General features: G+C 26.5%; 1 protein-coding gene across 5 annotated transcripts in view; it reads left to right on the top strand.

Annotated features, from left to right (window-relative positions):
* LOC107455334 (transformation/transcription domain-associated protein) overlaps positions 1-17996 on the top strand; it is a 165499-nt gene that overhangs the window by 2762 nt on the left and 144741 nt on the right. For 3 of the 5 annotated variants that reach the window (XM_087161599.1, XM_087161597.1, XM_087161601.1), the window contains exons 2-8: positions 770-866; positions 2209-2261; positions 3558-3611; positions 12289-12381; positions 14022-14123; positions 15296-15428; positions 16875-16950. In XM_087161599.1, coding sequence (XP_087017725.1) covers positions 797-866; positions 2209-2261; positions 3558-3611; positions 12289-12381; positions 14022-14123; positions 15296-15428; positions 16875-16950 — 581 coding nt within the window. In that variant the 5' untranslated portion in view covers positions 770-796. Of the gene's footprint in view, positions 1-769; positions 867-2208; positions 2262-3557; positions 3612-12288; positions 12382-14021; positions 14124-15295; positions 15429-16874; positions 16951-17996 lie in introns of those variants that run through there. The other 2 variants (XM_087161598.1, XM_087161600.1) reach the window with 2 other exon arrangements.

Below are 17996 nucleotides of genomic sequence, written 5' to 3'. Positions count from 1 at the left end.
TCGCGAGCTGCTCCCCGAAGTTGCTATAATATTATATAGTATTAATACATATTTTTAAGTCTTTTTACAACCAACCTATAAGAATATATGCAAAGAATTCGATATCTTTATTGAACATCAATTTAGTGATAATAGCACAATTTATGTAGGTACAATTTGCATTTTAAAAAAATCATTAGTTTAATGATGTAGTTCATCATTGGGGGAGATTTCCGTATCGTGATCTGTGTCAAATTAATCGCCAAGTCTTGGCAACTTCCGGGAAGGGGCTCGCGGGAAACTAAAAGAAACATCTCAGAAAGGGACCAACTTGAAAGGTATTACTCGTAGCCACCCCGGACGAGCATCTACATTTTTGTTTATTTATTGAACATGCAAGTCTAAAATCTATTTGGCGCCTTGACGATTGTAGTTGGCGTGAGACAGATCACGACACAGAAATATCCCCCCTTGTTGTCCTTAAAAGGAGAAACTTGTGTAAATCAGGTGGGTATTAGAAATAAAAATTATTGTTTTTTTCACATTTGGCATGGCCATTGTACCGAAATTACCATTACTTAAAGGCAACTGTTAAAAGGGTTATAAAGGACTCTTATAATAAATATTTATATAAAAATTTATAAATATTTATCATTGACATTGGTTTTCTTACTTTAAGACACTAATCTATGGTAATTAAAGTTTATTGTAATGTTTTTCTTTTTGTTATAGTATTTTATTGTCATTGTATTTTGTTTCTTTTCTTCTAATTTGTGTACATTTTTTCAAGAAGTAGTTAATCATCTGTGACTAAACAATGCAGTTACACAGTGATGGAGAGAAATTTGATCATCATCTTTGGTTAAAACTGTTTAATGATAGTACAAGTAAGTTCAATTTTTTTTTTTTCATTTTAAAAAGTTAATATTAAACAAAAATTGTTTTGTGATATTTTTTTAAAAAGTTAACCAGTTTTCTTTTTGCTCTGTTCTTTTTAAGTCATGTTTGCATTTTTGAAAAGAAAAAAAAATTCAGCTCTGCTTACTCTTTGACCCTAATTACAGCCTAAAAAATATTTTACAAAGTGTTCATAATTTTAAATTCCTTTCTTGACAACTATTTACCTGGCATTCCCTTGTTTTTTAAATTCTTCAAGTATTTGAATACAATTTTATTACGGCAGGTGAATTTTGAAGTTCAGTAATCCCTTTTTGAAATGCTTCATTTTGGGCGACACCGTTTTCATTCATTTTTCACTAGTTATTTATAATGTTTCAAGAAGTTATTAACCATTTTCACACTGTAGTTTAAACTTAGCTGTGAATCGTGAGAGGTTGACTTTCAAGAAGGTATTAATCATGTTCCCCATCCAATAATAGATAGGTTTAATAGGTTTAAGGGGATGTTACACTTTACATTTGCCTATAAATTGAAACCGACCGACGACTGAAATCTCCTATTCGATATCATATGTCTGACTTGAGTATCTGTGCTAATAGGAAAATTATATTAATTTATCTGTTGCTACATCTAGAATTATGTATTTATATAAAACTTCTTTACATATTCTTTTTTCTCTTTCTTAAAGCTCAAAGAAATATCCTTGTAGATAGTTATTGTAAGTTAAATTATTTCTGCATCTTTGAAAATATTCTAAAAACAATTAGCAGTGTTAAACTTCGCTATAAGAATATCTATAAGAATATCAAAGAGTATTCTTCCCATAAGCAGACAATTTTTTTGGTTCCTAGAATGTCCGCTTAATGGAGGTTTTACTGTATTTTGAAATATTTTTTTCAGCAATTGAAACTTCATGACTTACTCTAGGTTTGTCTGAACTTTTTCTTTCTTTTAAATTAGTAATTAGTAAATTTGAATTTACAAAGATTTTTTAGAAAAGAATTTTTGAAGATTATTTTCTTCCGCGGTATGGCTTCCTCTTAAATTGCACTGAATGCTTTGCAAGTGTTATAAAAAAAAATTGAGAAAAGAGAGAAAGGTCCGAATGTAGCATATAACCAGAAAGGTTCTGTTTTTTTTCTTGAAATAAGATAATTTATTGTCAAATGCTGTAGAACAAAATAGTTTTATGCCTTAAAGTTAGTTACTTAATTTTAAATTAAAGGGAATCTTGAAATGTTTTCCAATATTTTTCCTTGTGTTCTTACCCCTTGAATATTTATAATTGTAATCCTAAATCTTTTCTAAAAATTTATTTTTTTGTTTTAGCTGATGCAGAAAAACAAGAAATTAATCAGAAAATTAATTGCTGCTATGAAAAGGTTATTTTTTTTTTTTTTATCTGTTGTTTTTTTTTCTACAGTAAAAACAATATTTTCCCTTGACAAATATTTTCTATAATTTCATGTGTAATATATATATATATATATATATATATATATATATATATATATATATATATATATATATATATATATCAATAGGAAGTAGTGTATTAGTAGTTTACTTAATTATTATTTATCTTATTTGCTTTAAGCAATTATTAAGAAAAACACTTTTTTTTATTCTTTTAATCTCATTGTTTTTGATTTTCTATTTTTTTCCTATTGTTTAGAAATGTTTCAATTTTTTTCAAACAAATATGAAAGATTTAAGAAAATCTTCTTTTAGTAATTTTTTAAATGATTTCACCTTATTTTGTGTAAGTGTGGAAAATAAAGCTTTTTATTAGCTGTAAAAACCATAAACAAATCGTTTTTCTCTTGGAAAAGTAAAACACCACTTCATAAAATTGTTTTCAAATCATTTAAAAGGTAAAATGGCTTGCAACAAATTTTCATTTCTATTGTTCTAAGAAGATAAAACATTTGCCTGTAATTTTTTTTTCTTCAAGAAACTCAACAGTTGAGCTTTTAACTTTCAATTCTGTTGAGTTCAAACTTTAACTTTACCTAAAAAAAATTTTTTTTCATTTGTAAAACCAGTTTTAAGTTTATCTTTTTTTGTAAAAGAGATTTGTTTTCCTCCATATAGTCCATTGAATCTATGGAGTCGTTTTGTCCAGAATTTTATTTTTTATTCAGTAACTAATTAATATTTTTTAATAATTTTTGTTTCATTTTGTTCAATGAAGTTTATTATACTGAACTTAATTACCTGAAGTTTTCATTTGAAATTAGTTAGTATTTTTAAAAGTTTGAAGTTTTTTTTTTTTTTTAAATCTAGATTTTTAAAAAATCTAGAAATTTTAGAATTACTTACAAACGTAATATTTAAAATTTGATAACTAAGTGCAGTTAATTAAATTTAATTAATAAAACTATTCAGAAATATTTATTAGTTACAGAATAAATGAAAATATATCTTCAGAGGTATAATTTTTCTTAGGTTGACAAGAAAAAAATAAAATCTTTTTTTCTGTTGTCTACCCTTAAAGCAATATTAATGCCCCTGATATCTGAAAAAATATTGCTAACTACTAAATGATTGTTTTTAAACTTGTTGATAAAGCTTTAAGCATTTTGGAATTTCAAGATAAAAATTTTATAAGAGTCATATGCTTATTTATGGCTATATTTTATTTTTATAAATTTGATAATTTTTATGACTTTTTGCAGCTTATTTCAAGCAAGTCAAAAACTAATGAGTCAATTTTAAGCCCGGAAAAACAGGTAATTTCCTTTTCTTTTTACTATATTTCAATTTATAATTTTGATGATTTTCATTCATACTTTTAAATGCAAATATTAAAAAAAAAAAAAAAAAAAAAAAAAAAAAAACTGGAAGCAAATTTACTAATATTTCATTTGAGAAAATTTGAATTCATAATTTTCTAAATCAGGGTTCCCACGGTCCTTAAAAGTACTTAAAAACTGCTTAGTTTTTATTTTGAAAATTAAGGGCCCTTAAAAGTACTTAATTTTGATTCACGGTCCTTAAAAGTCCTTAATTTCTAGTATCACTAGTTAGTTGGAACAATTTTTTTATCTTAGGAAAATATCCACAATTAAAAAGTACGTCTTTCGCCTAGAATGAGACCCTGCATTGAGGGTAGAAGTTACAAGTAAGTGGAAGAAAACACGCCCTTATTGTTTTTTTTTCTTTTATTAATTTTTTCAATAAAATATTTCATTCTAGATCATTCTGAAAGAAAAAAATTTAGTGTGGGGAGCGGGATACTGCAGGTGGGTAGAGGTCTTGATTTATTTTTAGACAGTACTTAGAGGTACTTTATCAGCTGAAGACCTGCATTGACCTTCTACATCCATAGGGTTCGAGAAATTCAATTCTTCTGACAGCACACGTGGTAGCTTTGATACTTCATTCAAATGTGAAATTGTTAGAAATGCCAGGAAAGTGTGTTTTTAATAATTTATGGACACTTGATGAAAAATATAAGGAATGGATCAGCATCTAGTGATTGTCGCAAGGCAAAGTGGATTTTCTTCTGAAATTGAATTTTATAAATGACTTCTTAATATTAGGGATATTACGAATATTCGGCGAAGTATAATTTTAATCAGGAAAGTCATTTTCGTCGTTTTCTCATCTACACTTTTTTTTTTTTTAAAGAGTGAAGTGTTTGCTTTCTGTTTTCACTTTTGCTGGGTTTTTTTATTTTATAGCGCGGCATTTTAACAGCGTTTCTGATATATTTTATCTCCACTTTTTCTTTTAAAGTTATACAGATAATTAGATAACCGGTAAAATAGAAAATTGATTTTCTACGTTGCAAGTTTTGTCTTAAGAATTTAGGAAAATTTTCTGTTTCTCTTTTGCTTTTTTGATTAATTGTGTTTTTTTTTATTTATTTTGATAGCATATTTTAAAGAGCTTCTTTTTCGTCATTTTTTCTAAAAATCCGGCGATGGGAAGCACTTAAAGTGCATTATTCAACGCTAAATTTTTCTTATAAAAATTTAGAACGATTTTTTGTTTTTATTTCGTTTGGTTTTCCCATTATTTTTTTTTAAAGCTCTTGTTTTTGTTATGATGCAGCAATTTTAAAGAGCGCTACTCTTAGACATTTTTAAATCGATGTATCGCGAATTATCGACTTAATGCACATATCGGCAGGCCGATATAATTACTTTTATTTTAGGCGATGCATCAGGAAACTGATTTAAGACGCTCGCTGTTTAACGTGCGAGGATTCTTGCCTATGCTAACGCTATCACCGCTCTGACGAAGACTATTTTGATTTCGTCTAGCTGTGAAGATGTTGATTACATTTTTAGCTACGAAGATGATGTTTGTTTCGTGATATTGAATAACGGAGAGGGAGAATCAGCGTTGAAATATAGAATGCGATGCATAATTTCCTTATGCGCCGTTTTTGACCTTGGGATTTTACGTTTCTTGAAGATTATTTTCAGCTGGACTTATCTTGTGTTCGCTGTGCGTTTTATTTCGACTTGGTGTAACGTTTCAAGTAAATTATTTTCAGTGAGACTTTTGCTACTTAGCGATCGTTGCGCATTATTTCGTCACTTTTTTTCTGTTTGGATTTAACGTTGTTAAATATTTTCAGCAGACGTACTGTACTGATCGTTGCTCAATCGCTGTTATCTTAAATTTTCATTCTGAACTTAATATATTACTGAAACGAAATCATGAATTAAAAAAAGATTCTTTATTGATTTTTTATAGGTGATAGAATTTAATATTTTATATATTTTGTATTTAAGTAATTTATATTTTGTCATTGAAAGTACATTTTTTTAATTCACATTGCACCCCAGAGCCCATGGTTAAGAAAACTGAGATGGGCACAGTAGGCTTTGGCCCTCTATGGGCTGTCGCGTCATTGAATTTAGTTTTTTAAATATAATAATTTGATTAGTTTTTAAACCAATAAATCTTCAGTCGCTTATAGTTTAAAAAAATTAGAACACAGCCTACATTTAAACAATTTGCTTTTATTTTTGAGAAAATTGAAACAGAGTTTGCGTTCTTTCTTTTTTTTCTTTCTTTTTTTTAATTTGGTTGTTTGTTAAAATGACTAAATTTTTTTAAATTAAATAAAAAGTTAAGCAATGTTTTAACGCTTTTCAATAATTTAACAATAGTGCTCTTAAATATAGAATATATATACATATTTTTTTAAAAATTCCTTCAATACATGTTCGTTTAATAATTTGTCAGATAGTGAGTATTATTTTTAAACATTTAAATCTTTAGTCTATTTCATTTTCAGAAAGAAAAATAATAATAAATAAATAAAAAAACTTACATTAAAACCATTTGACCATTAGTCAATGCAACTTTATTATTTTAAATAAGTAATTAACAAAAGCCTAACAATGTTTTAAAAGCACATTTTTTTTTCAACAACTAATTTAAATTTTTTTTATTTAAGTGGACATTTTCTTTTTTTTTTAATATGTAATGTATGTAAAATATTTTGTAACAGTTTTATTATTATTTTTAAGAAATCTAAGTGGTTTTTAATTAAAAAAAAATATTAAAATAAAGCTTGTGTTTGTTTTTACTTTAAGGCAAGTCAATCCTTAAGACAGTCTTAAGTCTCTTTATTTTAATTGAAAAAATTAAGCAATGTTATTGATGTTATAGAATCAACTTTTTTTAGAATTAACATTTTCTTTTGTTATAAATTTATTTTTGATTGATTTAAAGATCTCTGATTGATAAATTTCAAACATATGTTAAATTGCGATACATCGCGATGTCTGACTGACAATCTATCACGATATAAAATTTCTTACAATGCCCAGGCCTATTTTTACATAAACAATAAAAATTCCTGAGGATTTTTTTTTTTTTAAATGTTGTTTGATCACTGGGTAGGCGGCCGTTTTATTTGGCCAGATATTTGACTATTCGACCAAATCACTATTCATTATTCCCTATTTTATAATACGTAAAATATATATATATAATCCATATTTGCCTCCAATTTTCATTACCTTTGATTTATTTGACAAATTATTGTTTTATAATTTCAGACAATACTTTATTACGAACAAATTTTTTTTATCGTCGATTATTTTAGTTCCTTTAATATTTATACAAGACACAATATTTTTTTAATTGAATAAATTCTAATTCCTCAGAGGTGCAGTATTCCTTAACAGTGTAAGCATACAATTTTTTATAACTAAACGCAGACTATTTTATAAAGATTTTTTATCTTTTTTTATAAATGATGTTTCTGATTACACTATGTTTTGTTGTTTTATTCCCTTCATTCACAATAAATTTTGTACTTAATGAATTATTTCATTTCATTTTCAATTTTTAGATATGGAATTTTTTCATTTTTATTCAGGGTTCCCACGGTCCTTAAAAGTCCTTAAAAACTGCTTAGTTTTTATTTTGAAAATTAAGGGCCCTTAAAAGTACTTAATTTTGATTCATGACCCTTAAAAGTCCTTAATTTCTAGTATCACTAGTTGGTTGGAACAATTTTTTTATCTTAGGAAAATATCCACAATTAAAAAGTACGTCTTTCGCCTAGAATGAGACCCTGCATTGAGGGTAGAATATTTTGAATGCGTGTGAGGGTAGGGGTTACAAGCAAGTGGCAGAAGACATGTCCTTATTGTTTTTTTTTTCTTTTATTAATTGTTTCATTAAAATATTTCTTTCTGGATCACTCTGAAAGAAAAAAATTTAGTGTAGGGAGAGGGGAGCGTGATACTGCAGGTGGGTAGAGGTCTTGACTTATTTTTAGACAGTACTTAGAGGTACTTTATCAGCTGAAGACCTGCATTGACCTTCTACATCCATAGGGTTCGAGAAATTCAATTCTTCTGACAGCACACGTGGTAGCTTTGATACTTCATTCAAATGTGAAATTGTTAGAAATGCCAGGAAAGTGTGTTTTTAATAATTTATGGACACTTGATGAAAAATATAAGGAATGGATCAGCATCTAGTGATCATCGCAAGGCAAAGTGGATTTTTTTCATTGTATCAGATTTTCTTCTGAAATTGACTCCATTTTTTTAATATTAGGTATATTGCGAATATTCGGCGAAGTATAATTTTAATCAGGAAATTCATTTTCGTCGTTTTCTCATCGACACTTTTTTTTTTTAAAAGAGTGAAATGTTTGCTTTCTGTTTTCACTTTTGCTGGGTTTTTTTTATTTTATAGCGCGGCATTTTAATAGCGTTTCTGATATATTTTATCTCCACTTTTTCTTTTAAAGTTATACAGATAATTAGATAACCAGTAGAATAGAAAATTGATTTTCTACGTTGCAAGTTTTGTCTTAAGAATTTAGGAAAATTTTCTGTTTCTATTTTGTTTTTTTTTTTATTAATTGTGTTTTTTTTTTTATTTATTTATTTTGATAGCATATTTTAAAGAGCTTCTTTTTTGTCATTTTTTCTAAAAATCCGGCGATGGGAAGCACTTAAAGTGTATTTTTCAACGTAAAATTTTTCTTATAAAAATTGAGAACGATTTTTTGTTTTTATTTCGTTTGGCTTTCCCATTTTTTAAAAAAAAAAAAAAAAAAAAACTCTTGTTTTTGTTATGATGCGGCAATTTTAAAGAGCGCTACTCTTAGACATTTTTAAATCGATGTATCGCGAATTATCGACTTAATGCACATATCGGCAGGCCGATATAATTACTTTTATTTTAGGCGATGCATCAGGAATCTGATTTAAGACGCTCGCGGTTTAACGTGCGAGGATTCTTGCCTATGCTAACGCTATCACCATGCAGACGAAGACTATTTTGATTTCATCTAGCTGCGAAGATGTTGATCACATTTTTAGCTACGAAGATGATCTTCGTTTCGTGATATTGAATAACGAAGAGTGAGGATCAGCGTTGAAATATAGAACGCGATGCATAGTTTCCTTATGTGCCATTTTTGACCTTGGGATTTTTCGTTTCTTGAAGATTATTTTCAGCGGGACTTATCTTGCGTTCGCTGTGCGTTTTATTTCGACTTAATATAACGTTTCAAGTAAATTATTTTCAGTGAGATTTTTGCTACTTAGCGATCATTGCGCATTATTTCGTCACTTTTTTTCTGTTTGGATTTAACGTTGTAAATTATTTTCAGCAGACCTACTGTTACTTGGCGATCGTTGCTCAATCGCTGTTATCTTAAATTTTCGTTCTGAAATTAATATATTACTGAAACGAAATCATGAATTAAGAAAAAAAGATTCTTTATTGATTTTTTTAAAAGTGATAAAATTTAATATTTTGTATTTAAATAGTTTATATTTTGTCATAAAAAGTAAATTTTTTTAAAAATTTATTTAATTCACGTTGCACCCCAGAGCCCAAGGTTAAGAAAACTGAGATGAGGACAGTAGGCCTTGGCCCTCTATGGGCTGTCGTGCCATTGAGTTTAGTTTATTAAGTATAATAATTTGATTAGTTTTTAAACCAATAAATCTTCAGTCACTTTTAGTTTAAAAAAATTAGAACAGAGCCTACATTTAATTAATTTGCTTTTATTTTTGTGGAAATAGAAACAGAGTTTGTGTTCTTTCTTTTTTTTTAAATTTGGTTGTTAGTTAAAATGACTAAATTTTTTAAAAATAAATAAATAGTTAAGCAATGCTTTAACGCTTTTCAATAATTTAACAATAGAACTAACAACTTAAATATAGAATATATATATATATATATATTTTTTAAAAAATTCCTTCAATACATGTTCGTTTAATAATTTGTCAGATAGTGAGTATTATTTTTAAATATTTAGTCTATTTCATTTTCAGAAAGGAAAATAATAAATAAATAAAAAAAACTTACATTAAAACCATTTGACCATTAGTCAATACAACTTTATTATTTTAAATAAGTAATTAACAAAAGCCTAACAATGTTTCAAAAGCACATTTTTTTTTCAACAACTAATTTAAATTTTTTTTATTTAAGTGGACATTTTCTTTTTTTTTTAATATGTAATGTATGTAAAATATTTTGTAACAGTTTTATTATTATTTTTTAAAAATCTAAGTCGTTTTTAATTTTAAAAAAAATTAAAATAAAGCTTGTGTTTGTTTTTACTTTAAGGCAAGTCAATCCTTAAGACAGTCTTAAGTCATCTTTATTTTAATTGAAAAAAATTAAACAATGCTATTGATGTTATAGAATCAATTTTTTTTTTAGAATTAACATTTTCTTTTGTTATAAATTTATTTCTGATTGATTTAAAGATCTATCATTGACAAATTTCAAACATATGTAAATTGCGATACATCGCGATGTCTGACTGACGATCTATCACGATATAAAATTTCTTACGATGCCCAGGCCTATTTTTACATAAACAATAAAAATTCTTGAGGATTTTTTTAAAAAATGTTATTTGATCATTGGGTAGGTGGCCGTTTTATTTGGCCAGATATTTGACTATTCCACCAAATCACTATTCATTATTCCCTATTTTATAATAAGTAATATATATATAATCCATATTTGCATCCAATTTTCATTACCTTTGATTTATTTGACAAATTATTGTTTTATAATTTCAGACAATACTTTATTACGAACAAATTTTTTTTATCGTCGATTATTTTAGTTCCTTTAATATCTATACAAGACGCAATACTTTTGAATTGGATAAATTCTGATTCCATCTTTTTTTATGAATGATGTTTCTGATTCCACTATGTTTTGTTGTTTTTTTCCCTTCATTCACAATAAATTTTGTACTTAATGAATTATTTCATTTCATTTTCAATTTTTAGATATGGAACTTTTTCATTTTTATTTCCATTGATCCTTACATCCTGCCTTGTCCTGTGTTTCTATATTTTTGTTAGCACTTATTTTAACTATCATTTCTGTTTCTCAGTTCTTAATTTTAATTAATAAGTTTTCCTTGTAGTTTATTTATTTCTTTTTTCCTGATTGTTAGGTACTGAATATATTCTGATTTTAATCATTAAATTTTTTATATTTTGTGATTTTAATAAATCTTTAGCTTATTATAATTAGGTTTTACTTAGTTTAAAATAATTGTCTTAACCTCAATAAACTTATATTTGTTAGTTTATTTTTGTCTTAGTTTAGTATTAGTCACTCAAAATAATATTTTTATTAATTTAATGAACTTACCATCATAATTTATATATTTCTATCTGTTTGCACAATTTCTTTCTATTTTAAAAATAGAAAATTTTAATGTTTAATCTGAATTCTTTGAGTTTTTCTTTATATTCTTAAAAGCTATGTGAGGTGATTAAATGCAATTTAACCTTAATTAAATACAGATTATTTGTATTAAACATTTCTCTATTTAGTTTTTTTTAAAGGATGACTGAGTTGAAGAAAAGCTATTCCATTTTTTTTAATCTATTATTATTAATCTATGATGTTTTATTTGATGATAAATAATCATTTTTAAGGTCCTTAATTTCTACAAAAAAGTCCTTAATTTTTTTTGATAAAAGTCCTTAAAAGTGCTTAATTTTTACTTTGATAAAAGAGTGGGAACCCTGTTATTTCAATTGATCATTACATCCTGCCTTGTCCTGTGTTTCAATATTTATGTTAGCACTTATTTTAACTATCATTTCTGTTTCTCAGTTCTTAATTTTAATTAATAAGTTTTCCTTGTAGTTTATTTATTTATTTTTTCCTGATTGTTAGGTACTAAATATATTCTGATTTTAATCATTAAATTTTTTATATTTTGTGATTTTAATAAATCTTTAGCTTATTATAATTAGGTTTTACTTAGTTTAAAATAATTCTCTTAACCTCAATAAACTTATATTTGTTAGTTTCTTTTTGTCTTAGTTCAGAATTAGTCACTTAAAATAATATTTTTATTAATTTAATGAATTTACCATCATAATTTATATATTTCTATCTGTTTACACAATTTCTTTCTATTTTTAAAACAGAAAATTTTAATGTTTTATCTGAATTCTTTGAGTTTTTCTTTATATTCTTAAAAGCTTATGTGAGGTGATTAAATGCAAAATTAATTTTAATTAAATACAGATTATTTGTATTAAACATTTCTTTATTTAGTTTTTTTAAAATTTTTTAAAGGATGACTGAGTTGAAGAAAAGCTATTCCATTTTTTTAATCTATTATTATTAATCTATGATGTTTTTTTTGATGATAAATAATCATTTTTAAGGTCCTTAATTTCTACAAAAAAAGTCCTTAATTTTTTTGATAAAAGTCCTTAAAAGTGCTTAATTTTTGCTTTGATAAAAAAGTGGGAACCCTGTAAATGCAAAAATTTACCACGATCAATGAACAATCCTGCTAATATTTCCAGTATTTGTTTATGCAGTCACACTTACCAGACATTTTATTTATAACACACTTTTTCTTATTATCTTCAATTTATATTTGACCTTACATTATTTTTTTCTTCTTATTTTTAGAATTTTCAAAAAATTCTGTTGCACTTTGTCAGTATTTTTCCTTTTCTACCAGGATTAAATAATACTATTGAAAAGATTGCCAACATTTCAGAGGTATGTATTTAGTTTTTCTTTTTTTCTGAAATAACAACACATAATAAGTACAGTAATTTCTGATAGATTTGCTGCACCTGCGAAAAAGTGCAATCATCATATAGACTGCACCGCCGTAAAAGTTGCACCGCCTTTTTCTTTCCCACTAACATACAATAAAGTATGAAATGTCACTAGATTTATTCAATTATATTGGCAAGAAGTACTACATATTAACCTGGTTACAATTTGCCTTTCAAATACAGAATTAAAGTTTGAAGTTAAATAAAAGTTATTTGCAGTTAAAAGAAAGAAAGTAACATCTTTAAATATGCGAAATAGTTAGCACCACATTGGTCGTCACATTGATTCTTATCAAATATCACATGTGTGAAAATGCACTTGAAAAATAACAATCTTTAAAACATAAAATCTATACTTATAAAACAGTTATTAGTAATCTTTTTTTTTATATGCACTTATTATAAAAAGAAAAAATTGAGAATGATACTTACTTAACAGAAGAAACATATACAGTAGGGAACCGATTATCTGGAATGATTGGGACCATCGCCATTCCGGATAACTGATTTTTCCGGTTTTCTGAATCGCTACAAAAAGCTGTTTTTCTATAGTTAAACTCAACTAAAAAAAAATTTTTGGAAATATTCTTAAAAAGAAAAAAAAACGAAGTAATACACTAATGATTATTTCCAAAATGATGGTAAGGTAAAAAAAATTTCAAAAAAAAAGCAAAAAATCCTGAAATCTTATGAGGAAAAAAAATTTTTCTTTTTAAAAAATGGCGGGAAAATTTATCGAATTTCGTTCCGGTTTTATGGTTTTCCGGTTTTCTGATTTCCGGATAACGAGTTCTGTACTGTATAACCAATCAGAATCATAATTTGAGAATGTATACGCGATAAGAGATAAACTAATCACAAAATGAAAATAAATCACCAACTTTTTTTTCTTCTAATATTCCCCATCTTATATTTCATCAAAATCAGATTCTACACTTTCGGATATTCGAATAATATTGGTTTTAGTTTTATTAGAAAATGGTGATAAGACTTTTAATAGCTTGGGAAAGTGATAAGTCCCATATTGCATTACAATGGTCTTATTAATATTGTCCAGAAACAGATAAAAGCTTTTTTCTTAGGTTAATCTTCATTTCTCAATGTAACTATCTCTTTTAACATAGGCTCTTGTCTGAATAAAATCCTATTTTAATGTCTATGGTGCTATAACTTTCTACAACCACTGGCTGTATTTCAAACTTTAAATGTTAATGATTTTAAATATATATATTTTATTAATTTTCATTTTAATGGTATGTATGCATTTTTATATAGATCAAACTTAATATTCAGTGTTGAATTTGTTTTCTGTATATTCTTTAAAGATTGTCAGTTTCTTTATGACTACCTGTTCTTGAGAATAATTTTCTCTCTTTTACTGTCTTTTTTGTGAATAATTATTTTATTTGATAACTAAGAGTATTATTTGTAAATAAATCGTTTTGTTATTAAATTACACATATGTAACTTGGTGCTTTGTTCACAGTTAAAAAATATCATGTTTTTATCTATCTATATAACATATGTCTATAACAAAAGATTACTTAAATATTATTAATTACTTTTCATATTTTCAAGGATTTACTGCAAGAAAATGAAAATGAATACTGTGAAATATTTGTGGAGATTATTACTTACAGCTTTGAGCATCTCCAGTGTTTAGATTCAGATTCTAAAAAGGTTCGTTAGTATTTTTTCTTGTTTTAATATTCTTAAGTTGGGCCTATTATGATACTACAGTGAAACCTCCAGGAAAGACCACCTCTGTGTAGCGACCACTATTGAGAGGCATGTAATATTTTCTATAGATATTTTGAAGAAAACCTTTTAGAGAGACCATCAAAACCTCTCCCAGTGACCGAGCAAACCTCCGTACCAAATGTGGAAAAGATCAAATAAGGAGAAACGAAAAAATATAAAAATTATTAGCCAAACAAATCTATCAATGCTTTAGTTTTAGAGTTAAAAGTTAAATTAGAAGAAAAATTTATTTAAAAAAAAAAAAATAAGTATCTCAAACAATCAAACCTCTAATTTTTTTAAGTAAATTTAATTTTTATGATACAAAACTAAATGCAAACTCATACTAAAAACATAATTGTTTATATATTTAAAATAGTTCTATCAATCATAATTGGTAAATTTGTTTTTACACATAATTATATCAGTTGGGGTCATTTTTATTAACGCTAAATTTTACTTGTTGATCTGGTTTTCATGACGTCAGCACAAGGGGCGTTTCCGCACAAAATAATGACACTGAGTTAAATTTGAATCACTTTCGAAAAATCATGTGCCTTCAATATCATTTTGAAGTCAATGGAGTTAACCTCTGAGAGCGACCAACCTCGATTAACAACCATCTTACTGTGAAGCAGAGAGTAGTCATTCCCAAGTGGTTTCACAGTATTATAAAGTTTTTTTTCCCACCTTTGATATATATTTAAAGTATGTATTAATTTCTTTAAAAAATGATATTATGCAAAATAATATAAAAAATTATACTGTCAGTTTTTATTTTTCTCATTTAATGTTTAATACTATTTCTTAATGGTACTAATTCAAAAAATATGCAGTTCTTTATTTGAAATTGTAGCACTTGTTAATTCTTAGTTTTGCTTAAACTACTTTTAAAACATAATTTTTCAGAAGTTTGTTTTTGTAATTCGTAGTATTGAAAAAAAAATGATACTATTACTGCTAATTTGATTATACTTTTGTACTTGTTTATAGTAAAAATGATAGAGGACTATTTTTTTCCCATTTAGCATTGCTCGTTTTGCTTTTTTACATTAACACAAAAAAACCTGCTTCCTTCAGATGTGTGATTTTTTTTTAAAAATTTATTATAGGATGCTACCATGGACTTTATCACAGTATTTAAGGACATTTTTACACTGGATGAGGACATGAGATTGCTTGTTTTGAATTTTTTTATGAAAGTATTTTATGAAACCTATGATCCTAATGAAAAATACATTATAGGTATGTTTTAAGTATTTTGCATCATGTTATAGATACATTTATTTTATAAATATACAATATTTTATAATGCTAATTTTTGCTTTATCACCACTACTGAACAGATTAGCCAAATACTTGATTTATGATAGTAACATTCGCCTTTGTTTTTGTATTTATTTTTGTTTTATTGTGTGCAACTGTATTTCCCTTATTTAAAAAGAAGGTATGAAAAGATGGTATGAAAATTTTGTAATATTTTAAAGCATTTTGGACACACCCCTATTGAAAATGTGAGTTAATTTTTTTGCATTTAAACATTAAGAGTCTACAACTGCAACCATTTAATTCTACAACTAAGCAATAGAATTGTTCCCATTGGAAATAACTTTGCGCTGAATAACAACCAAATCCTTATCCAAATTCCATTCATGTTTATTTCATATGACAGATAAGGATTGCATTATTTCAATTCGCCCTGTTTATTTTTTCCCGTCTGTGCTTTCTTTCTTTAAAAAAAAAAAGAAAAAAATATTTCATATATCAAGGACATTTTAAATAAAATCAAGTGACCATTATAAAGATGCAATGGAATCTACTTTATTCAAAAGTGAAACAGTCGAACCTCGTTAAAGCGAAATCGGTAGGACTATCATAATTCTTTCATATTAATCGAATTTTGTTTTATCCGATACATCATGAAAACAATTTATTACATATTATTAATACATATTATGTACTACATTAATGTATGCAAGCAATACTATTATGAACCAGACAAATTGAAATAAGCTTAAAAGTTTTAACTACTATATTAAATTGTCTTATTTATTTGCTCATCTGATACTTCTAACAGAGGAAGAGAATAGAAAAAGCATTCCTCAAAACGAATGATTTGGATTTTTTTCACATGCTCATTATCTGTGCTGTGTCCAGTTTCCTTTCATGTTAATTGATAATCAGCTTGAAAATTTCGTGTTTAACAATTAAAATACAACAATAATTGCTGACTCATGGGACTAAACATGTCTTTCATGTAAAACGATATTTCACAATAAAGATTTCTTGTTAAGAAGGTTTGCCTGCAATACATTTAGCCAACTAGGGAACAAAACAATCAGTTCCAGTCTTGAAAAAAGTTGAAGGCTGCTGACGAGTCCACACCCTCACCCACTCCTGCATTTCATCATCCAAGTGAAACAGACATTCTGGAGTGTCTTTTTTATGAATCACCGAAGGCCACAAGGTAAAAGAGAATCTTGAAATGTTTCCCAGGCAAATTTCTGAAGCTTACTTTATCGATTAAAGTTACTGGGGATTATATGTAAAGTTTGATTTTACCTCATTCATTTTTTGCATATGACCTTTTAAATTTTTCATATTTTTGTTTCACCTATAATTATATTGTAAAGATCAACTTTGAATTATATATTTATTTTTAAAAGTTACTTATGTTGAATGTATTTTTAGATTTTGTTAGTCTTATAAATCAACTCATTAAAGATGACATTTATTCCAAAGGAAAAACTCTTGAAATTTCTGCTAAGTGAGTAGATTTTTTTTTCCTGTTCTTTTCTTTTTAATGTGTGAATTTGTTCTAATCTTTCTGATCTGATAACTTTTTAAATCCTAATTGTTGTTTTTTATATAATTAAATGCATTGGCACTTCATTTCAGAATATAATTCAAAGAATATCAATTTAATACTTCTTTTTTGATTTTGATATTAATACGGAAAGTGCATTAGAAATGAAATCGTTAAATTGAATGAATATCCAGTTATGTAGCTTAGAAATAACATAACTGTGAAATGAATAGTTGATTCCTTATTTACAAATTAGCTTTGTAACTACTGAAACACAACAATTTGACATTATGTTGCATTGTAGTTTGTTTTAACTGGAAAATCCCATTCCGAGGTATATTTTTTCCCCCGTGGCAGAATTGCAGCAACACGGCGGTTGCCACAGAACATTACAGAGTTCTTGTTGATTAGTAAAAAAAAAGTTACTTTTCTTTTCTACTGAAATTTACACTTAATATTTGAATCATGCATTCAGATAATCACTTTTTGACAATTTATGCGATAGTATCGTAAATCTATGTACTGTTTCGATTGTATGTTTGACAGTTATTGATATTAATTTTCACATGGATTTTAAATATCCCAATATATTTCAAACAATATGGAAAATTTGAATCGTGCATTCGAGTATTTACTTTTTAAGGCAATAATTCTACTGATTTTTTGGCGGTTATTGCTATTGATTTCTCCATAGTTTCTAAATCCAATATTTTTTATGCGATATTGTTTATTACAACAACCTAATCTCAAAATTAAAAGCGCATTTGAGGAGTTCGATTCACGTGATTTTTTTAATTTTTTTTTAACAAACTAATACAACTTTATTGGGAACAAAAACAAACACATAAATACAAAGAATATATATTCGTCGTCAAGAGGAAAATCCTGTCCAGGCGACAAAGAAAAGTAATACAATAAATTTAAATTAGAAATTCAAAAAAAAAGGGGGGGATATTACAATCATGACTTATTTTGCTCATCATAAGACATCATATATTGTTGAACAC

This window comes from Parasteatoda tepidariorum, chromosome 4, assembly GCF_982258835.1.
Source record: "Parasteatoda tepidariorum strain Cologne lab strain chromosome 4, Ptep-v5.0, whole genome shotgun sequence".
Classification (NCBI taxonomy): domain Eukaryota; kingdom Metazoa; phylum Arthropoda; class Arachnida; order Araneae; family Theridiidae; genus Parasteatoda; species Parasteatoda tepidariorum.
The sequence above is the reverse complement of the archived record's forward strand: the minus strand, read 5'-3'. Positions and strand labels throughout refer to the sequence as shown.